The 24677-nt window shown below is 34.6% G+C and overlaps 1 protein-coding gene across 9 annotated transcripts in view; it reads left to right on the forward strand.

Annotated features, from left to right (window-relative positions):
* Positions 1 to 24677, forward strand: part of OSBPL9 (oxysterol binding protein like 9) — a 57330-nt gene that overhangs the window by 24305 nt on the left and 8348 nt on the right. For 4 of the 9 annotated variants that reach the window (XM_026707070.2, XM_087929909.1, XM_026707074.2 and 1 more), the window contains 9 exons: positions 1721 to 1816; positions 5355 to 5402; positions 8585 to 8614; positions 9399 to 9449; positions 15677 to 15715; positions 21600 to 21693; positions 22409 to 22513; positions 23773 to 23932; positions 24514 to 24626. In XM_026707070.2, coding sequence (XP_026562855.2) covers positions 1721 to 1816; positions 5355 to 5402; positions 8585 to 8614; positions 9399 to 9449; positions 15677 to 15715; positions 21600 to 21693; positions 22409 to 22513; positions 23773 to 23932; positions 24514 to 24626 — 736 coding nt within the window. Of the gene's footprint in view, positions 1 to 1720; positions 1817 to 5354; positions 5407 to 8584; positions 8615 to 9398; positions 9450 to 15676; positions 15716 to 21599; positions 21694 to 22408; positions 22514 to 23772; positions 23933 to 24513; positions 24627 to 24677 lie in introns of all 9 variants that reach the window. The other 5 variants (XM_026707071.2, XM_087929910.1, XM_087929906.1 and 2 more) reach the window with 3 other exon arrangements.

Below are 24677 nucleotides of genomic sequence, written 5' to 3' on the forward strand. Positions count from 1 at the left end.
AGCAACGTGCTGCTGTGGACAGGAAAGGAATGGAAACCTATTTGCTGGCCTTCTCGAGGAGCCCCCGCCCCCGCTTAAGTTCGCAGTTTTCCCTGATCTCCAGTGTCTTTTGAGTAGTAACACAGTTTTGCGAATGTCCCACTTCGCGTTTTACGTCAGTTGATACGATCTCGTAAAAATAGGCGAGCAGGCAACCGACCCGGCGGATCATTTCCATGCAGTTCCGCGTTCTAACTAGTTCCGTTCAGTGTGAACCGTCGCTAAAATTGGATATTGGAAATGAGGGCATCGTTATGTTGGAGGTTCAGAGTCAGTTGGGCTTTCACACTGGACTCTGGATGACTGATTGATTACTTCCGTTGCTGCTTCTGCTATTTAAATGGGTCTTTTGCTGGGTTTTAACATTTGATTTGTGAGGATCAAGCCATTAATACTGAAAGTTAGAGAGTTAATGTCGGAAAATTTGACTTCTTTTATCTCATTTGCTGTATAGTTGACAGCAACATATTGATAGCTTTCAAATTGCAAATCAACCTGCAAAATAGGCTTTCCTTAATAACACATGGTAAGACCAGCCTACTTGAGGATGAATTCTTTATATAGCCAAACCTATACAGAATGTGGAATTGCAAGAATAGTTTTTCTGTAAGCAGTGAGCCTGTCTGAAATGTCAAATTGTAAGCTCAAACAATAGAAAGCCACAATTGTGCAAGAACGTAATGATAGTGTATTTCTGGAGGAATTGGAAACATGCTTACAGGAAACAAAGCAATAAAGCATCCATATTGCCATGTAATTTTTTTATAAAGACTGCAAGTATTTACTACATTACCTTTATTTTTATACAGAAATTTTGGGTACTGTTCACATCAAAGGATTCTTTTTCATAGGAGAAAAACCTTTTAATTACGTATGGATAGTGCACAACCTTTAACAATTCCATTCACTCTTAATATTTAACTGGTCCAGCTGGTTGGTGATCTTAATTGAAGATTTGGTCAGCTTACAAAGCTAACAGGGTGACCTTGCAAAGCCCTAGGAAGCAGGCAATGGTAAACCCCTTCTGAAAAACCTTGCTAAAAAAACCTAGAAGTTTTAATCTAGGGCTAGACAATTGCCAGGAGCCAACACGGATTTGAAGACACATTAAAATATATATATATTAAAATTGTGTGATAAAATAAATTCTAAAATGATCTGAGAACTAGGTGAGTTGAAAACTCCTTCCTTATTAGTAACAAAAGAGACCTATAGAAGATATCCAGTTGTAGACTTATCAGTGCAAGGCAGACTGTACAGGATTATAAAAATAAAGTTCTAAAATCTTAGAATTATTTAAAATCTCTAAACTTATAATTTATTACTAATAGTTTGTTCCCCTTTTAAAAGCCTTGGTGGCCATAATTCTACAGAACATGAGGATTTTTCAATCCTATTATATTTTAGATGACAAAAGCAGTAAAACAGTTAATTATATTACTTGCTGTTGAAATTTTCTTCCTAGACAGCCAAAAATGTCTAACTTTACATCAGCTTTGAGAAGGATTTTTAAAACAGTAGGTTCTAAATGAGGTAATATCTTCTAATATTCATTCTTTTGAATTATGAATTCAAAATAACTTTATAGCTAGTATTGTGTTGGAAAATTAAAGAATTTGCTTCCTTGCATATTGATAAACAAAAACAAATATGCTTAATTTTGATTTTATATTATTTATAGGGTGTGGAGCCTGGATTTGTTCCAAGTGTCCAAGATTTTGATAAAAAACTTACAGAAGCTGATGCTTACTTACAAATTTTGATAGACCAATTGAAGGTATGTTAACTCTGTAATGACTGCATTATAGATGTAATTATTTTTTTTAGCAATTATATACTTTATTTTGTTCCTAAAATTCAGGAGTGTAATTCTCTTTGGGGATAATACCAGAAATGGGAACAGCATACATTTTAGTTTGAATTTTGAATGTATTTTCTTGAAAAGCAAATAACCTTTCTAACCTGTTTCAAAATACAAAGATAGTATGTTGACGGTTCCTGCTTCAAGAGATTAGATCTAAGGAGCTTAGGTGGAAATTAGAATCTGCAGACTTTAACAATATAGTCAAGTTCTAAGAACAGCAATATAAGCTTTGCTTAAGTTAGGATGTGCAAAGCTTAATTTTATAATGCTTAATCAAAACTGAAAATCAGATAAAAATCTAAAATAATTCTCTACTTAAAGGTTGCGATTTCAGTGAATCTGGATGTTTAAGTGCAAGTAAATAAACTCTGATGTTGGATAAATTTATGTAAACAATTTTGTCTATATGCCTTTTTGCATTACATTGTGTGCATCACAGTTAATTTGTGATGCCATAGATTTTTTTTTTTTAGAATTTTTATCCTGCCTAATATTCCTTTCTCCTATTTTCCCCACAACAACAATAATTCTGTGAGGTGAATTGGGCCGAGAGTGACTGGTCATTAGTCATCCAGCCAGCTTTCATGCCTAGGATGGGTCTAGAACTCACAGATCTTCTGTTTTCTAGCTAGATATGGTAATCCTTCAACCAAAATGGCTCTAGATTTCAAGTCTAAGTAGAATTGACTGTTATCAAGTGGCTCAGATATTTGATCTTGTAAATGAAGAAAATATTTGATAATAAGAAGGCGGAGCCTCCTTGCTGACGCACCGTAGATCGTGACTCTGCGGCTATGGTCTGTGCTCTTTTGCTGGAGAGCCCCGATCATTACGATTAGGGACTGAAGCTGCCTTGGGGGGGCAGTGGAGTAAGGGGAACCCGCAAGCCAGGTTGAGGGGAGCCGCATCTCTCCTCCTGGGCTTGGTCTTTTTCCCCCCGAAGATGACTGCAGCAGTGGTTTAAAATGGCCACCCCGAAGAGGAGGACTCAGCTGGATTACGATTTGTGCAGGAGGGAAGAAAGAGGTGGATAACATCTGAACCGGGACAATTGGGCAATACAACTAAACAAAAGTACCCCAGGATTAAGGTAACATGGAATTTTTTAAAAAAGAAAAGTGAGTAGCAAAATTACAAAGGGATAGGAAAACAAATAAGAAAATATTTTTGAGAGCTAAGCGGGGCTTTGAACCGGGAAAGGAAGAAGCTGGAACTAAAGATTTAACTAAATTGGACTAAAATATTTTGGCAATAAACAGGCATAAAATAAAGCTGGACTTAAGATTGTCAAAAAATAATAATAATAAAGTTTACAAATTGAAGACTGGACTGTGCTGGAATATTGAGGTTCGAAAAACCCTAAATAAAAAAATAGGGGGAAAAGGTGAAGACTTTGTATAATGGAGAGTGCCACCTTTTGACAAAAACTTGAGCTCAAACAAAAGGGAAAGCATCCTCTTTCTGAATGAACTTGTGTGGATATAACATTAAAGAAATATTGAAACAAAGTAAGAATCTTAGAAAGTGAAAGCAGAACCAGAATAAAGAAAAAAGCAAGGAAAGACTGACTGTGGGATTGATTGATATTTTGGGTATAGACCCTGGGCTGGAATAATTGAGAACTTTAGAAAATTGAAAGAAGAAAGAAGGAAAGTAAAAGTGTTTTTTTGTGGACTTTAACGATCCTAAAATACAAGAGTGTGTAATGATGATCTCTCTTCAGGAATTAAAAATGGAACTTAAAAATATGAGAGAATTACTACAGGAAAGAGGCGAATCACTTTGTTCTGTGTTAGAAAAAATGGAAATGGCGATTGAAACACAAGAAGAAAGAACTTCAGAGGAGGAGTCGACTCAAGGAGAAGACATCTTAAATAGACAATTAACACAAAGAACGCTACAAAGAAGTGGGGAAAGAAGGAAAGTTAAAAAGTTGAGACTTAAGGCAATCAAAAGAAGGAATACCTGTGAAGTCGGGAAAGACAGAAAGACCCAGCAGAAAAGGGGAAAGGAGATATTAAGAGAGGGATATAAACTGGAATAAGAAAAGATATGGGGAAAAGAGGGGGAGGAGAAGCAGTAAGAAACAGGTGCATGAAATAAAGAAATAGTAAAATGTTGAAAAGAAATTGTATTTTCAGAGATAATGGCTGATGAATTAAAAAAGGGGTTCTGCAGGGTGACAAGGGGTAATAAGAATATTTCTGCAATTAAAAATATTTAGAAAATAGGGTAATATAGATACTGCTAACTCTTATTAAAAATTAAGGGGGGGGAATATACTGCAGAATCCAAATGAAAAGATATAATGATTATTATTGTAACTTCTTAAAAAAAATGGTTTATTGGGAATCAAGATGAGGGAATAAAGGTATATTTTAACCATTGAGGTGTCACACTCGAAGTAGTAAAAGGGAGGAAAGCTATACTTTTTTTTCTTTAGTGTTAAAACTTGTATTAATTTAGAATTTATAAAAAGAATATGTAATGGAAAGGGAATATGACAGATTAAAGAACCAACTAAATAAGTTAATATAGACTATTAAAAGCAAGGAGAGACATTGGCAACCTTTATTATTATTATTAGGCAAACACATATTGTTTATCTTTATTTTTAAAATAAATATTAAAGGATTATATTTGAAATAATTGAAATGAAACAAAAAGATGTTTTGATTGAGATTAATGAAAGAGGCTAGAAATAATGTGTTTCTCTCCTTACTAAAAATTTGGAATGGAATTAAGTGTGCATATATGAATGTATAATTGTTGTCATATTTGTATGTAAAGGTGATTACCCGGAAATATGTTGTCCACTAAAAAGAGATTTTTGTTTTTATGTGAAAAACTGAATAAAATTTGTTTTTTTTAAAAAAGAAAGAAAATATTTGATAATAAAAATAGAAGCAGTATATTTTATTTCTAAAGCAATGATTTTGAAGTGTTTTTAGCTTAACTTGACGATATGATTGTATATCAATTGTAGGCAGGAGATCCATTGGAGTGTTAAAAAACGATCAAGATAATGGTTACAGTCAAAGCCTTTATCATGGATGTGATATTGTTGTGTGTACAAAACAGGCAGAATTGTGGCACCCATCTTGATGTTTTTAAACATCCTGTGGATCCTCCTGTTTGTAGTATTATGCTGATTATTCACATATGTTTGTACTGTTGTGATCACAGTATATTCCTATTCCAACCCCACCTACTATGATTGCTATTTACACTTTGCAATGAAACCAAATCAGTTTATGAACTAATGGGAAGCAACAGTTTGTTTTATATAGAACTATTATTAAAGTCACGGGTAATATGTATATTATTTCTGGTAAGACAGATTAAAAAAAATAACTTACTCTACAGAAACTAATGTACTTTTAAAAGTGATTTGCTATCTTGTTGGAATTATTAAAGTTTTCCCCATATTTTTAATAATTTTCTTTTTTAGCTTTTGGATGAAAAACTTCAGAACTGCAGAGATGATGATCAGAGAAAAGCAAGTATACTTTTTATACAGATGACCTTAGAGTATATGTTTCTAAAATACAACTTTACTGGTCTTTTTATGTATAGGTAATATTATATATGCTTGTTTATACCTATATACCTATATCTATAGCAGGTGCAGAGAAAATAGTGACAGAATAATAAGAAAGGATATATTTAATTCAAATAAAATAATCACTTCTATGGATTTACATCTGATCTTTGATCACTATGACAAACAGGAGTGGTCCTCCCTCTAGTTTTCTGCCACAGTTCTTCAGCAAGGTCATTTAAAAAGTTAATATGTATTACTTTCTGTGCAGCCCAGAAAGAACCATCACTATATGGATAGAGAACTCTCTCTGGTTTTCTTTCCCAGAAACTTAGTGCTTGCAGCAGGAGACGACATTTGCTGTTAATTCAAGCACTGAGTTCAATGGGGTAAGAAGCATCACATCTGGGATGCTAACAGAGAGCTTGCAACAGGAATGGAAGCTGTCTTTTGCTTTTGCTTTTCCCAGCTTAGAAGTTTGTTTTTTTCTGAGCTGGAAAACAATCACACACACACACACACACAGTATTTTCCTGTTGCAGGTAATGTTCACAGAACCCAGTTGAGCCTCTGAACCTTTCTCTCTGCCTTTTCTCTGCCACCATTGCCTTGGGCTTGTCTGTTTGTTTTTCCATTCTTTTCAGGAGTCTGAAGCTCCAAAGTACTTTATGCACATTGCTGCATTCAGATTCTTGTGCATGCACCTGCATAACTAATTTATGAACATAACCAGCAATTCTCTGTTGTCCAAATTTAGTAGGATCTCGTACATAAGGGGATATTGACTCTCTGAAAGACCTGCTTCCATGTGATTGACATTCCTTTTACTAAAGCAAAACAAAACTGAATGAGAGGGGTAATCTGCAACAGCCAAATAGAACCCTGCAGCTAGTCAGCCTTACTCAGGATCTCCCTTCAGGCAAAACAATATAATTTGTATTGAGAATTTTAGTGTGTTTTCTTTTGGAAAACACAATTTTCTTGCTGGACACCCCCGCCCCCAGTGTCTTTTATAAAAAGTTAAATGCCATTTTAGAGCTGTTATTTTGTGAAAAGGACCATTTTGTATTTAGAACAGAATAATGTGCTGATTATAAAATATATTTAAGGCAGTTTTTCTCAACATGATTCCCATTAGATGCATTTGAGTATACTTCAGAATTACTATCCAATATGGACAGAGAGCAGTTGGCTGAGGATTATGTGAATTATAGATCAAATCATTGCCAGAGTGCAGACAGGGAAAGACTGTCTTATAGAGCAGTGGTTGCCAACCGGTGGACCACAGCCCAATGGTGGGCCGTGAGAAAATTTTGGTGGGCCGCAGAGAAATCTCAACCTGAGAGCACCCCCCCAAAGCAATTAATCCAGGCTGCGCAGAAACACAAGACTGTGCCGCCCACATGGCCCATGGGAACCCTGCATACCTACTCACTCCTTACCCGGTAAACTTGCCTGCTAAATTGCTATTTTTCCTTTTTCCAACCATCATCTGTTCTGCTGTGCCGGGAGATTTAGATTAGCTAGGAAGCAGGAAATGGTTGGATCTCTTGCTTTCTAGCTAGTCTTTAGATCTTTGGCTCAGCACAGCCGAACCTCCCTTAGGACTGAAGGTTTGCTTGCAAGCAAATTTAGTGCAGGCTCACGGCAAGCAAATTTGAGAGACTGAGCTAGCCAATTGCAGATAGATAGATCACCGAATGATTCTGTGAGCAACTCAATCTGCCTGCTTTGCCTGATTTTGGGTAAAAGTTGCTGTGTTTTTAAATAAAAAAATCAATATTTACATGCATGGTGTGTTGTGAGTTAATTTTATGAGTTTGCTTGCTAGCAAATTTTATGAGTTTGCTTTTATGTGACAGACTGAGCTAGCCAGTGGCAGATAGATAGATCTCTGAATGAATCTGGGATTCTGTGAGCAACTCAATCTGTCTGCTTTGCCTGATTTTGGGTAAAAGTTGCTCTTTTTTATAAAAAATTCAATATTTATATAAATATTTATAATATTTACATACAAGCCATGCCCAGCCAGTCACATGACCACCAAGCCACACCCACCAATTAGGCCACACCCACAGAACCGGTTAGTGGTCCCTGGGATCTAAAATTATGAGTTTGGCTGTCCCCTGAGGTCCAAAAGGTTGGCGACCCCTGTTATAGAGGTTGAGAAAAACTCTCTTAACTATTAAATAGGTGTTCTCATTACATAATTTTGCCAGAGAAATGTGTCTTTATAATTACTTATACTCTAATCTGTTGCAATGACTGTTTGATGTTATAAAAGATAGTTGATTTCTTCTCTGAATGCCTATTAGCATTTAAAAAACTGCCCATCTCAAAAGAAAAATGTCAGATTGGTATTATCCCATAATTTAACACCATGAATTCTGTTTTTTTCCCTTTTGAACAAATCCATTGATCCAATAGAAGTAACAAAGTCTCCATCTATTTTTAGTAGAAATATGTTATGAATAAATCTTCTTGAGGTATCATTTAAGCATTTTCTGTCTAGAAGGAACTTTCAAAATAACTTACTGATATAGTTGTGCTTGTAAAAAAAATAAGTAGAGGCAAAAATGGGTACATCTTTTGAGCCTGAATCTTGATACAATATTATAACTTGGAAAGGCAAAATAATTATTTTAAAAATTTTCAAATATGCTAAACAAAACCTTTCAGCAAAATTGCTAATAACTAAAAGATTTTTAATGTGGCTAAAACTTGCTATTTTTAAGAGTTGTTTTATTTATTTATAAGGTGGAATTAGCTGTATAAATAAAAATAAGTTTCAAGCATAAGCACAGAATAAATTTGTAGAGGAAAATTATTTGCACAAGATTTTCTGAATGTGCTAGCAAGTTGTAGCGTTTGCATTCTAGCTGCTTGTTATCAAAGAAAAATAATATTAGGGTCATTGCATAGTGATGACAAATGTCTGCTACTCTTTTGGTAAAGCAATTTTTTGTCCGGAATGTGCTTGAGATCCCAAACACTTGTTAAAACTTGCCTGTCTGAGTTTGCACTTTTCAGTTTTGTAGATAATGTTTATTTTCGGTTAGAAATAAACAACAAATAGTATTAATCAATTTAAAGACTACCATTTCTACCTTTAAATATTTTTTTGGTATATGTGTTTGCAGAAGATTGAAAACCTCAGAGAAACAACCAATGTAAGTTTTTGTTTTAAATCATTATGCACTTGAAATCATATTTCATCTGATTCCCTTAGAATGCATTGTAATGAAGAGGACCAGATTTTAATGTCTTGTTCATATTTATGTACATATTCATCTTTAACAATGTGTTTACTAGTAGAACTTTTTAAATGAAGTGGTATAACTACCCTCCTTCCACAAGTGACTTGTACCATAGTGCTTCTTGTGATATATTTATGGAGAAATGTGAAATAAATGATTTATATCAGCAGGAATAATTCTCCTATTGTAGTAGATTAATTTTATTAATTTCCTACTATCTTCTAAAGTAGGTGAATTTCACTGTAGATTCAAAATATATACAGTATATCTATAAGACAAGGACTATTTTTATTAGGTAGCTATCAGAATAATGTATTTGAAAGTGAAATCACATACACATAACCATAACAATAACTATTAATGACTTGTTTATCAAAAAGTCATTTATACAGTTGAAATACTTAAAGTGATTATTTGCAAGTACAAGCAATATTTTTTCCGGAAGTACACTGCTGGTCTATAGGGATTGCATGCTAAGGGAACAAAGCAGGACAGGAATTAATTTTAAAAACTCTGAAGTATATCCTCAGTTGTTCATATTTGTTAAGGTTATTAGATATTATAACAATATCTTTGAAAAATAAATGCTAAAAATAAATGGCAAAGACCTTTTTGCAAGTGCTTTTGGATTGGTTTAATTGTTTAAAAACAATTTAAGCTTTTAGAAAAACTTAAATATTTATTTTTCCTTCCTTAGAGCATGGTCGAATCAATAAAACACTGTATTGTGTTGCTGCAAATTGCTAAAGTAAGTATTTCTATCAGTATCATATAGTAGAAAATCGTGGTATTTTAGAGAAAATGTTTATGTGTTGTTTGTTATATTGTAGTAATGCGCAATTTAAGAACTTGAAGGGGAGGTGTTTGTATTCATGCACCACTTAGGTTCCATCATCTTGCTTTCTTAGTATGAATTATTTAATAACTATAAATTCCTTGGCTTTCTAACCAATATTTCATGTTTTGAGCTCCTGAGGACATTCATACGGACATTCATTCATAATCATGAAAGAGTTGCCACACTTAGATGGTATACTGTTGATGATGGACATATTTAATATCCTATTATGACAAACTGCTATTGATTTTTGGAGCATGGAACTGCATGACCAGAGGCATCAAACTCTGGTTATTATTGCACAAAACTCCAAGCTGAAGGAGGAAGAAGCAAATGTTAATCATTTTTTTCCTGAACTGGGTTACAAATAAATTGTATGAATTTGAAAGAGTGATCTTAAAATTGGTTGTGTTTGAGGGCCCATCTTGACTTATTGGTTTCTCAGTGTATATTTCATCACTTCTTCTTGGAACTTGGAACATCATTTTGCATGTACTAGAAAAATAAAATTTTAAATATTTTTCTATCCTTAATGAGTCTAATAATTAGTTCTGGCATAGAAGTTACTGCAATGTCAAATATGAAAAGTTCCATTTAGTTTTGTGGGGCAACTTAAAAATATCTAACATAAACTGGTCATGGTAGTTGCTACTAATGTATGCATTTATGTATATATGTATTTATTTTGGATCAAAGTCCAAAAGAATAACCATATAATCAAGTAAAATGTAATAGAACAATTTAAAAATGATTTGAGAATGAAAATTTTGACAAACCTTCAAGCAACAGATAGCTGATACCATAGATTGGAGTTGAGTGCAAGCCCAATGCCTTCTACCCTCAGATGCAAAAGAACAGAATTTTCATAAAAATGATTAGATATCAATGCACTTGGGCCAAAATACATTTGAACAATTCTTCTAAGAAAGTTGTTTTAGGTACAATTCTGGCATTAGGAATTGATATGAGAAGAAATGCTCTGATCTGTTGGTAGGATAAAGTATATACTGGTAAGGGAAGGGCATTGTCTGCAAAGCTAAAATAAGCATAAATAACATTCTTGAAATAATAAAATACTGAAAAAAAAAAGAATGGTAAAGTATTACTGATATTTTAAAATTTGGGAAATTTGGGAACAATTAAAATAAGACAGAATAATGGAGTTATCCTTAATTAATTTTAAATTATATTGGAAAATAAAGATTATCAAGAGCAACCTATTTAGGTATTAGTTCAAAGTAGAAAAATATTAATTTTTAATTTTTCTGTATGTATATTTTGAAGACTTATTTTGTTTCATATGTACAATACACATGAAACTCGGGATATCTGTTTTATTGAAATATGAAGTTTTATATACTGAAGTAATATAAACAACTAAATTATTTTATTAGGAATGTAATGAAGTATTTTAGTTATTAACATTATTTTAAAATTCATTTTATTAATATTTTTAAAAAATTCTTAGGAAAACTGAATAAAGAGTTCGTTATATGTTCCTAAATCATAAACTGTTAATATCCTTTAGGACACAAATACAGAAGTGGTCTGTTGTACAGTTGTACTGTGATAAAAGTAAATTTGTACCAATAATTGTAATTTAGCTCGAAACTTAATGAACCATGTAGATTGTTAGTTTTTTTTCCTAATATAGAAAAATTATATTTTAGCCAGACTTGGCACTTTTTGTATGGTAACCAAACTTGACAATTTTCAAAAAATTCTAACACAGAGTTTATTTTTTATTCTGAACTGTATTCTTTTGTGACTGACAGTTTCTGATAGTGTAATGAATAGGAACTCCTCAAGAAAAGCAATTAATAAAGTAGCAGCATTACAATCAAAATTGGGTTAGAAAAGGAAGATAATTTGGAAACTGTACTATTTGAGCCTACGACTTTGTCTTTAATTAGGTAGGGCCTTTAAATGGGAGATCTGTAGCAAATTGGCATTATTTATATCAGTGGTCCCCAACCTTTTTTGTACCAGGGACCAGTTTCATGCAGAAACACTTTTTCAAGGACCGGCGGGGGTGGGGAGACACTTTTTCAAGGAGGGGGAGGAGTCCGAGTTTGGTGGTTTGCTTGCAGACACTTCATTACCTGACTAGATAACATCTGATGTTGTTACCTAGTCGGGTAATAAAACATCTGCCAGCAAACCACCAACTTCAGGGAGGCTCAGGACAAGTCCCTGCAGGATGGCTGAGAAGCCCCGCCTCTCAGCCCTCCCTCCCTCAGCCTTATCCCTCAGGTGTCTGCCTTGTTCCTCTCTCAGTCGCTCTCTTGCTCCTCCACCAGCCTAGGAAGAAACTGCTTCAAAGAAGCCGGCAGGGTGGCTTTTCCTGTCGGCGCAGCTCCTCCGAAGCGCCCGTTCACCCCCACCCCGCCGCCCGCGGTTCAATCCAGTGCTCCATTCTGCCTGCCTGCCTGCCTGCCTTCGTTTCTGGTTGTTTCGGAGCAGCTTCGGCTGAGTAAAAGAGGCGAATAGTTACTATTCTCAGCCAAAGCTACTCCGAAACAACCAGAAATGAAGGCAGGCAGGCAGGCAGGCAGAACGGAGCACTGGATTGAACCGCGGGCGGCGGGGTGGGGGTGAACGGGCGCTTCGGAGGAGCTGCGCCGACAGGAAAAGCCACCCTGCCGGCTTCTTTGAAGCAGTTTCTTCCTGGGCTGGTGGAGGAGCGAGAGAGCGACTGAGAGAGGAATGAGGCGGGAGGAAACTGAAGCCGTTGAGCCGGAGAGCAGGACAGGCTTTGGTTGCTTCCTCCCTCCCCTTCTTTCATTTGTGTCCTTGATCCCTGATCCCAGCAGCATTCACGGAAGGTGAAGAAAGCTGCCATTTTTATTTTATTTTCTTTGCGGCCCGGTACCAAATGATCCACGGACCGGGACCGGTCCGCGGCCCGGTGGTTGGGGACCCCTGATTTATATGACTGCAACAGTATTCCCTCATCACCTACTGGGATTAAGAAATAAAAGTAAAGATTGCTCCTCAATCCCTTCCAACTTTAGGTGTAATAAGAATTTAACATATGCCTTTACATAAATACCAGAGAAATGACACAAGATGTTCTATATATCAATATATTACATTTTGAAAAGGAATTAATGTAATCAGGAACTCTTAATATTACAAGTTTTCATTATGTAATAAATTAAAGATTATGTCTGAAACAATTCTATTGGGGCTCTGTGCAGTCAAAATGGTATATACAGGCTACTTTCTTTTAAATTGTCAGCGCGGAGAGCTTGCAGATGTTATATTCTGTGAAGCTCCATATGCAGAATTTTACATGATGTGGTTTATACTGACCACCAGAATATGGTGCCTCCTAGTAGTCACTGTAAGTGAAAACATCACATTAAAGCTATTAATTATATTTATCAGTTATGAGCAGTTTCCAACATTCTATTCTTGTAATTGTGTATCTTGGAACTATTATTAAATGAAATACTGCCATCAGTTACATTATTTAGAGCAGGGATGGCAACCTGCAATTATACCCAAACACCCTCAAATTGTATACTGAAATTTGGAAGCAAAATTATCAGCACTGAATGAGGCAACTTCAATCTCCTTAGGTATTATTTGACATGGGGAATGAGCAATTTGCCTCTCAGAAACCTTTTCTTGCCATTTCCACCCTAACCCCTTCGTTAAAGAAAAGGACCTGGAAAAAAAGTCAACCCTGTCCCATTTAGCAATGGATGGTATAATCAAACTGCCAGTTGTGACCCTCCAAAACATTAGAAGGCTGAAATGCTGCATCCTACTGTTAAATATTGCCATTTGTGCTTTAGAAGTTATTTTTGAAAATTCTATTGATTTGTCACAATGAAGAGTTCTTAAAACACATGGAAGTATAATTTTATGCTCTAATTTTAGGCCTCAGCAGTATTTTAACTTGGCTCTTTATGAAGTGCTGACAGTCTTGAGTTGCCATTGGTATTCTTGTTTGGTATTTTTTTATGGTATACTGAGAAACATCTGGAAGTTATCCAGAAGAGATTTAATTGAATTTTCTATTGCTATTTGGTGAGCAGGAGAGATCAAGTACTGTAGGATTTTATGAAGTAATGCAAAGCAAGTCATATTAGTGGCAACAAAACCCGCCAAAATTCATTTTAGGACAATGTCTTCATTTTCTGCTAAATTCTGAGGGCTTCCAATAAAAAGGACAAGGAGAATTCAGGGCCCTAATCACTTTCCACAGGGGTTAGGTAAAATTTCGCTAATGTATTCTCTTTGGCAAATTTGGATAATTTAGGTAATTTTACTTCGTAACAGGGAAATTTGAATGCGTATCGTAAAGTACTGATTAACTTGGAACAATGGATTAATCATAATTTTCTATATATTTGTAAGTACAGTGGCTCTCCATATCCTTCAAATTTGGATGGATTCCACTTACCCAGAAGAAAACATTGACCACAAGTGCAAAAGAACATGACAGGCTCACCAGTTTCCTTTCTGTTAATGTTTCTGACAGGCCAAAACCATTTTATTAGTAGCCAGTGTCTCCTGTTAGCCATTTTGTGAAAACGCTCATAATATGCAATCAACATTCAAACTGTATTTCATCATCCAAAAACCAACTTACATTTTGCTTCACATATTCTGTATTTTCATATTCTGATCCAGTGGTCTCTAGGTAATTTAACAGAAGAGAATATACAGTATGTAGCTCAGGGTTGAACTGTGAAGTCATTGATATTAATCTGAGTCCAGGAGGAATTTAAAAATTTAGTAAAGAGTGATCCTTTGCTCTTGAACTTGATTAAGTTCGAACTAGTGTTATACCAGCTATAGTTACTATTTGTGGGGGTAGGAACTTGTGGTAAAATGCATCTTGTATATAGTAGCATTACTAAGCCAGTGAACATCATTATGTAGTCATTATTAAACTCAAAGCAAACTCTGCTTCCTTTTAAACATCTTATGAGTAGGCAAGAACAGTGGGACAAAGCTTCAGTCATAACTACTTTATATATATATGATATCACAATATTGCATTAAATGTTGTGCAAAGGAGCACAATATTATGTTAAAAACGTACATTCTACATATTCTTTCTTTCTGCTGGTTTTCTGTTTTCCACATAATGAGGGTAGTATTTTTCTGATAAAACTTTGGTTAATCTCACAACCCATCTGAATTGAATCTAGTTAGTACTTGTGTGGAAATCATGAGGAAATCTCAGGGTTGTAGGCCAGGGGTAGGATCTGACTGGTGTAACTACCAGTTCGGTGATTTTATGTTTATGTTTAGCTGCCTGGACAGCTGAGCAGCGCTGTGCGTGAGTGCGCAGCAGTTGAAAAAGCACCTTTTCCCTGCTTTTTCAACCGCAACTGTGTCGCGCAAAGCAGTTGCGATTGAAAAAGCAAAAAATAAAGGTCAGATAAGAGCCTGGCCAGGTGGGTGGGCCAAAACAGCAGCAGACATAGAACCAGTTCTATATGCTCTCTGTCTGCTGCTCTTCAGAGTTATCGGTTCTACAGAGGTGGACAGAACCAGTAGAATCCCACTCCTGGATGTAGGTTAGTTGAGGCAATAAAAAATCATCTATAGAGAGGCAATGTCAAATGACTTTAATGAAATCAGCAAGAATCAAGTTCAGCTCAAATGAGTTTTCATTTAAAAAGAAAAACCAGAAGGCATCAATAAATGAAGAATAGTAGAGGCATTTTACTCATAACTGCCTCAAATGCCATTGTTTTCTTCTATATAATATTTATTGTGTGTGACTTTGGAAATTTTCAGGAATATTGTTTCTGAATACAAAAAGACACAATATAAGAATCTTTTGTAGGAGTTCTAAGTATTTATATGAATGTATATCTTCATTATTTTTAGAAATTCGTGTATTACGTTTTGCTAGCTGCCTGGACAGCTAGTTTTAACTTGGTGTAGCTTTTAAATGGCAGATTCATTTGCTAGAAAGAATTTTTTATCTACTTCTAAAATAACTGAATTTCTTACAATGAACAACTATATAATGAACAAAGTTTCTAATGAGGAAATTTTCATTTCAAAAAGTGTAATGGTAATTTCTTAAGAACATAAATCTTATAAAAACAGCATTAATTACATTATGACAAATTATTATGTTAATATTTGTAACATTTTTCCTTAAGGATCAGACTAATGAGGAGAAGCACGCAGATGGACTTATAGTAAGTTTAAATGTAAACTATTACTTTCTTTTATCTCTGCAGAGCATTAAAGCTACAGTCATGTGAACGCAGAGACTTGAACCTCCACTTTTTTTCTTCCTTTCTCTCTTTCTCTCTCTCTCCCGCTCTAATAAGTATTTCATTTTCAGTATCTTGTCAGTGTTCTAAAACCTCTAAATTCCACTGTTTCTTATGTTAAGATTCTCTCTGTTTTCTATTAATAAGGCAAAATTAAAATTGCCAGTATGAATGGGAAGATAATTGTCTGATATGCCAGAAGTTGTGATTGTTGTTAGAATGGAAGCCTCTTGCTTAAAAAACATAATTAGTGCATCATGTATATGTTCTGTGTCTACAATGAAGCACCACCAGGAACTTTTGACAGCTGAAAATCTTTTGCTGGGAATAAACCTGTATCATGTTGGGAAAATACTTATCTTGAACCTATATCTGGAACAATGCATCCCAATGCCAGGCAGGTTAGATCAACTATTTATGAACAGAAGAAAAATATCCAAATTTATCCAAAATTTTCAACATCTATATTTAGCTATGTTTATTATGATTGTGACTCAACTGTAAAAAGTCTACTGAAGTTTGCAGTTCTTTTATGTTGAATAAAGTAAAAATATAAGAAGCATTTTCCTTTGAAATTAATTTTACTATTTCTCAGGGTGTGCTTTGAGAGTATTTTCTTAAGGTTACAATGTAAATTAATTTTTGGAGATTAATCTTTTGTATGAATTAGCCTCTTGGTTCCAGTTTATTTCTCTGTTCCTCACTTTCACCTTCTTTAGTTTGTTATTTAACCTGACCTCTGATTGCTGGAAAATGTGTTTGTGTAAAGAGCCAGAACTTCCGTCTGACATATTTTTCTATCCAAATCTTCAAATTCCCTCTTTTTTACTTGTCAATGTATTAAAAATAAAATTTGACAGTGTAATTGGAATTGATAATTGGTTGAAGTTTATAGAAGTGATTTAAAAGGGTGAAGCATTTGCCAAACTGCTGTCTTCTGACATAAAGCAGCATTGATTTTCTGATTCATGCAAGCACACTCTCTGTAGATTTATTCAACATTAGCCATGCTGACCATGGGGATGTCACTGCTTGACCTATGCAGAAAATACTTGGTTGAAAAACTTGACATTTAGCAGACATTATTAGCCTGATTCCTACTGCATGTAAGAACAGATATTTCTGTCTGGCTTCTCCTCAGTGAACTTCTGTCTACCATCATCCTGTAGGTTTGCTGCTTCTTGCACACAGAAATGGGTAAAGAATACTGTTTACCTATAATTAAAGTAATCATCTGTCATCTTTGGTAATATATTCCCTTCTGATGTCCGAGTAAGTAAGCTCTCCTGCTTCCTTGGTCCTTAAAAATTGAGGGGACATAAAATTGTGTTTGTGCTCATTGTAATACTTCTTGCTAAACTTCTTTTCAGCTATAGAAAAGTTTTGATGTAACTAATCAAAGTTGTAGAATCCATGTGACTCAAATAATTCAAAGAACTATAGTAACAAATAAAATGTTCTTCGAGTCTCCGAAAAGATGGCATTAATCCTTTTTAGATTTTGCAAAGATTTCTATATATAATTCTGGATGTATTAGTTAATAATGGGCCTGTTTACTGAAGATTAGGGTATAGGTAGTTTTTGAGTTACAACAGCGATTGGGACTGTAATTTTGGGTGCTAAGTGATATAAAACACAATGTCATGTGATTGTATTGCTTAGCAACAGCAATCCCATTTGCCATCATAACCCCAGGACCATGTGGGTCGTTAACTGAAGACTCCATGGGATCACAACATGGGAAGAGGTGGGAGTTCCAGGCAAGAATGCTGGAGGACAAGAGGTGCAGCTGACAACAATAGGCAAGTGCTGTGGTGTGTGCATGGGTATTGTGAGCAGGCACTATGGAGCACATGTGGGTGGGTCCTTATAGGCATGTACTACAGAACTTGAGCAGATGAGCGCCACCGGCAAACATGATCATGGGCAGGTGCCATAGGTAGGTGAGTGGGTGGATGAAAAAGAAGGAGCGGAAATGACTTGGGTCTTCCTGCAACTTTCCCACTGACTTTTCCCGTGAAACAGGAAAGATTGCAAATGATATTCATATAACCATGGGATGCTATAATTGTCCTAATTGTGAACTGATTGCTAACTGCCTGAATTGAGATTGCATGGCCATGGGGATGCTGTGATGGACAGAATTTTGCAGGCTGGTTTAAGTTCCCTTCATTCAGCTCTGTTGAGTGGTCATAATCTGAGCATTACCTGTGTGCTAACATGTTGACATTCATATTTCTGAGTTTTTTATTTATACTTCATGCAGAATAGCAAAATGCTGTATTTTGGAGCATATATTAAAATGATTTATAAAGTTGACATTATAAATAGTGTCTGTACACATAATAGTCATAATTTAGTATTAAATTTAAGAGGTATATATTGGACAATTATGCTGATTTGGATGAATATGCTAATGTACCAACTTAGAGAAAAATGCAATACATTATTTGAAAAGAGTAAGGGTTTAATTTTCTTTAGTGCAATAGATTGGTAGTTTATAGCTTTAAATATCAAAGTTTGATATTTTTCAAGTATTTAGGATCCAAATGTAAAAATCAAGATTATACAGGAAGCTACTAGTGGAACCTGTGAAAAATTAGTACATTACTTCAGTAGGCAATATTGAATCAATTCAGTCTTCAAGATGGTCTTGAATAGTAGAACAATGTAAACATAGAAATTAATTTTGAATGAAACCGAAATATTGAGCCCAGAATGCATAAGACAACATTAAGTATGTTTCTGGAGTACTTTACCTCTTAACTTCCTTAGAATGGGATCATCACCCACATTCTAAGAGTACAGGTAATCCTTGTCTTATGATCACAATTGCGCCCAGAATTTCCATTGCTAAATGAGATAGTTGTTTGAAAGATAGTGAGTTTTGGCACATTTTATGATCTTTCTTGCCACAGTTGTTAAATGGATCACTGCAGTTGTTAAATTAGTAACATGGTTGCAAAGTGAATATTCCCCATTGGCTTTATTAGAAGGTCGCCAAAGGTGATCACATGACCCCAGACCCGGCAATCATAAATAGAAGCCAGTTGCCAAGCAACCGAATTTGAATTTGTGACCATGGAGAAGCTGCAATGGTTGTAAGTGAAAAATGGTCATAAGTCACTGTTTTCAGTGCCGATGTAACTTCGAACAGTCACTAAACAAATGGTTGTAAATCGAGGACTACCTGTATTCAACTTGTGTGGGTTAATTTCTACTAGGGGGTTAATTTTCTACTACTGTGGGTTAATTTTCTACTATGCATGATGTAGGATTAATTTAAACATGAGTTTGAATATTCTGGGGGGTGGGAAACGTAGCATGTAGAAATTGCATGTAATGTACTTTCACAAATAATTCTTCTGTAATGTATGCTAATCTCTGTCATAGATCTTTTGTTGTACAAATACAAGTGGGTACGATGAATGAAATTTGGGTGCTTGAAAAAAAGAATTTTGGTATGACTTAAGCTGGCTGGGGAATTCTGGGAGTTGAAGTCCACCAGGCTTAAAGTTGCCAAGGTTGGAGACCCCTGGTTTAAGGCATTCGGTTTTGTATTAATCTAAGGAGGAGGAAGTGAACAGAAAATATATGAGCATCCTGCAAGTAATAAAATAATTGTAGGCAAGTTTCTACTATATGTCTAGTTCATGTGTCTTTGAATTATTTCAGATTAAATGCAGATACAGGTGTTTTTTTTAAATTAACAAAGCAAACTATTTATTGAAAATAATGAACCATCACTGATTTCTTCTTTTCCAGTTTGTAATTGTCATCTGACTGTCATTTGTCTGTAGATTAAAGCTGTTCCATTTTAAATTCCTCTTCTGGGAAGATACAGTTACTGTAATTGTTTCCACTATATGCTGTTTTTTAACAGTAATTGGGACCTGGAATTTCTTTAGCTTGTTTATTTTAAGAATTGTGTCCAATTCACCAAGTTGATTATAATTCACTATTCGCTCTAAAAAATGCATGTTTATTATGGGTGGCTAGCATTCTTGCTAATAATTTGGGCAAAGAAAATACGTTATGCTTTTGCTACTCTTGAACAGCTGTACTTTACCTTCATCTCTTCATGAATTATCCTTTTTTTTTTAATTGTTGATGCTGGCTGCTGGAAACCCATGCTCTATATCCCCATTTCTGTATGAACTGAGTTGTTATTTTTTTGGTTTATTCTTTTGCTTTGATACTCAGACTTCTTCCATCCTAAGCAAATGCTACTGAATTTGGTTATTTTCCTAAATGTTTAAATTGTTATTCTTCTGTTTTTGCTGAATATAACAAATTACTTTCCTGATAGTATGTTCTGAAAATTGTAAATATAGATTATGTTGTTTTCTGAAACACTAGAGGTAATGATATTGCTTTTCAACTTGGAACAGCACATTCAGAATTGTGCTAAAGAAGGAGAGCTGATTCCTGCATGAGTAACGGAAAATCAGCTGCATAATGATACGGCAGTTGTGTAATGTTTCATATAATGCTGATGTGGGAAATCTGCAACCTTTCAAATGCTCTGAAGAACAGGTAGTCCTCGACTTACGACCACAATTGAACCCAAAATTTGTGAGACATTTGTGATGTGAATTTTGCCCCAATTTACTACCTTTGTTGCCACATTAGTTAAGTGAATCGCTGCAGTTGTTAACTTAATAACATAATTGTTAAGGGAATCTGGCTTCCCCATTGACTTTGCTTGTCACAAAAGGTGATCGCATGACCCTGGGACACTGCAACTGTCATAAATATGAGTCAGTTGCTCAGTGTCTGAATTTGGATCACGTGACCATGGGGATGCAGCAACTGTCGTAAGTGTGAAAAACGGTCATAAATCACTTGTTTCAGTTCCATTCTATCTTTGAATGGTCACTAAATGTAGGTCAAGGACTACTTGTACAACTTTTGACAGTCCAGCCAGTATGGCCAATTGTGATAAATGCTGAAAATTGTACTTCATCAATTGCTGGAGAACAATAAGTTCCCTTTCCCCAATATTAGCAGTGTGATACAAGAGAATTACTACACAAAATAACCCAGTTCTCCGATTTTCTTTCCCTTTGAGTCTAGTACCCCAGTTGAATGTTAGATATGTGATAGAGTACACATATGGATTATCCTGTTTACTAGTGCAGGAATTTCATATAGTGGTTGTTTAACTACTGTAGGTGGAAACTTTGTTGACCTTTTTTTCTTTAGAACATCAGGACTTGTCATCATATGTTTATTACCTGATTTTAATAAAAAGGTTTCAATTCCTGCATCAAACTTTGGCCATAAGGAAGCTTTAGAGAATTATTTTGTTTGATAATTTTAATAAAAAAAAGTCAGAAAAAGAGAGTGGTGAGGAGTTATGCTTTACCACAGAATAATGCAGTGTAGAACAAGATCAAGCACCATTTTTTCTTTTCATTTCATCTATATGAACTTTTATAATCAGATTGAAATGCTCAGGGTATATGCTTCCTAGTTTTATTCAAGATGCTTGACAAATTGTTTCAGCATCTTGATTGATAATATTGTTGGGTTGCATAAGCAGAGTATAAAACTATATCCCTGAATGACTTGTAATTTTTTAGTGTTGCCATCACATCAGCAAATTAAATTTTAAAGTGAAAATCCTTGGCCTTATGATATTAAAGCAACTAAATTAACTTTAATGTACTATAATCATTATTTTTATAGACCACTAATGTCATAAAAGCATTTAGTTTTGTTTTTCTCTCAGGACTGACTTCCTGCACAAATCATATTTTATTGCGGTTCTCAAAAAGAATTGACCTTGTTTTTTATATCACAGAGCACTATTAATCCTGTTGATGCAATATATCCACCTAGTCTCTTGGAATCTTCAGTGAATAGCACAATGCCTACGCAAACTGTCTTACCTCCAGGTATGGTATCTTTTTAAAAAACCTTGTCTTGTATTTATATATATATAAGCTAATACTTATTAAATGCTTTAAAAATATTTTCATCTCTTTCAATTTATTTTTACAGAATGCAGAAAGAAAATGATTTGTGACATAAAATTGCTAATCCATTGTAAATCAAAATTGGAATGTCCTACAATTGTTCACATTTTCAAGTGGTCCATAAACGTTCTATCTATATAGAGAGGACAATATAGTAGAATGAACAATATTTTTCCAATTTTCCCAGTTGTTCCTGCCATTGTTACAGTAAAACTTTAGTTCCTTGATTGGGATATTGTTTACCTTATTGTTGTTTACCAATCAGGGAACTGCCAAACAGGCCAACAGTAAACAGCCCAACCAAAGAATCTGAAAGACCACCCCCACCAACACTGAGAGGGCAAACCACTGGAATATAAACTGAGAGCAAACCTCAATCCTTACTATCACTAATGATGTTACCTAACTCTAACCCTAACCTTAACCCTAACCTTCAAGAAAACAACCAAGCTCAGAGAGTACCAAGGGCCTCTCTTTTCAGCCCTGAGCTACAAGTATTCTCTTTTATTAGCTAAAATGCAGAGTATTATTGAGAAAAATAAAAAGGGAATGGTGGTGAATTAAAAGGACTAAATAAGCCTCAAGGAGAGTGAGTAGAAGTAAAGATTAAAAATAATTTGTTTAATGCTTTCAGAACCAGCTCAACTTTGCAAATCAGAACAGCGACCATCATCCTTGCCTGTTGGACCTGTGGTAGCATTACTTGGAAATCATCAGACTCCAACACCAAATAGTACAGGTATAGCCAAACAGTCTTCTCTTGCCTTATTAAATATGGAACTTTAGCTTCATAGGAGCTTTGTTTATGAAGAGTACAAGAATAGCTTTGCTAAAGAAACATGTTTTTATTAATTCCTTTAGGGTTATTCATAGTAAAGAATGATGATCCTGCCTTGCTTAAAATATCCTCAGTTCTCTTTGGAGATGGTATTAAATACCTACAATGCTACTGCTCCAAATGAGAGTTGTTTGATTGTGGCAGGATATAAAATAAATAAATAGCTATCTATCTAATAACTACCCTCTTCATCTAATTTAGTGTATGGGTTTAGAGGAAGAACATTGAGGATCCTTTTATAGTGTAGATAATTATAATGGAAAAATATGAAATTTGAATCTGAGTTATATACAGTTTAAATAATTAATAGCAATACTTTGAATTTGTCTCAGTAATGACTGGATACAATTCTGAACTACATACTAACATAATATCAGCCATTCCAAATTTTTACAGATGAGAGCAACTTAATTTTTAAAGTAAACTGCACACTTCTTGTAGCGTAGTAAAACTTGTTCACTAAGGCAAATGTTTAGCATTCAGCCAAGCAGATAGGCAAGAAACAATACCGGTATCTTAGATAATTTCAGTTTTGAGAGTGCATTTGGAATTTCGACAGTAAATAACTGGTGTTCTTACAAAACAGTTGTTAGGCAAGATTTGCATACTCCAAATGAGCTGTGTATACATGACAGCCAGTTGCAAAAAAACAAAAGTGTTCACTAGAAAACAGATTGGTGAGACTCTTACCTGCTATCCCTTTTAGCATTTTAGAATATTCCTTTCTATCCCATCTTAATTTGCGTTCTTTTATATTGTTTATGGGATCCATAAGCATTTATAGGAATAAATATGTTAGCTTTCTAACCATTTATTTAAGTAAATAGATTTGTAAAGGAGAGATGTTAGTTACTGTATCTCTGTATTGTTTGTGTTGGTTTATTTGTTTAAGTATTTGTATCAACTATATACTAGCATATTTGATTTATTCTGTTACATGTTCGGAATACATTCTTAATAGGTGAAGGGGGGAAACCAAAAATTGCATATGTTTATCTATTAAGCAATCTTTGCAGCTCCCTGATTTTTATTTATTTATTTTATTCTATTTTGATGATCAAATTTAAATTCAGTATTAGCTTAACTTGAGTCAAAGTAAAAAATAATGTTTTAAATACCACAAACACTTGGTAATTTATTTGCATGCATAATCTTTACAGGAAGTGGACAGTCGGCACCCAGCAGCAGTTTAACTTCTCCGAGCCACGTCAATCTTTCTCCAAATACAGTTCCAGATTTTTCTTATTCTAGCAGTGAAGATGAATTTTACGATGCTGATGAATTCTATCAGACTAGTTCGTCCCCAAAGAGATGTTTGGAGTAAGTGATAAAAAAGTATGCAGACAATTATTTCCTCTTTAAGAATTTGCAAAATTACACATACTGTATATCAGCCCCTGAATCTTTTCCATAATGTATTGTGAATAGCTAACTTTTATTCAGTCTCTATGTGTACACATAAACAACTTTGGCTCTGAAATTGTCCCTTGCTTATGCAAATTCATACTGTGAAGTAACATTATTGTAGAAATTAACTCATAGGAACCATTTGATCAATCTCTCTCTTTGCATTTTCAAGATTGGCTTTTTATCCATGACCTGATATATCTTTAGAGTGTGTGGTGGGTATTCCCAGTTCTAAACAATTTAATATGTCTACAGATTTATAAGAAGGCTTAATTTTTTGGATACAAATTGTGTGATTGTTCGAATTTGCTATACAAATATAAACTTTTTATTTTGTCTGTTCCCTAAATGGTATATTTACTCTACATATTTAAGTTGGCATATATTTAAACTTTTTTTCCAGGTATATACATAGTATGAAAGTTCTTTCAAATTTGATTATGTTTCAAATTATGTTCTAAATTCAGCTATAAGAATTTTGTATTTTTCCATAGCCCCTCAGGATCTGGAACAATTCTAACACGTAGCAACACTGGGAGTAGCATGAAACGCCCAGATACAGCAGAGTCCCTCAACTCTTCAGTGTCTAATGGGACAAATGATGCTGGTAAGAGAAATTCACAAATTATTTAGGCTTTTAATAACTTCAGTATCAGTT

Source organism: Pseudonaja textilis, chromosome 3 (genome assembly GCF_049901715.1).
Source record: "Pseudonaja textilis isolate UNSWEBS1 chromosome 3, rPseTex1.2, whole genome shotgun sequence".
Lineage (NCBI taxonomy): Eukaryota > Metazoa > Chordata > Lepidosauria > Squamata > Elapidae > Pseudonaja > Pseudonaja textilis.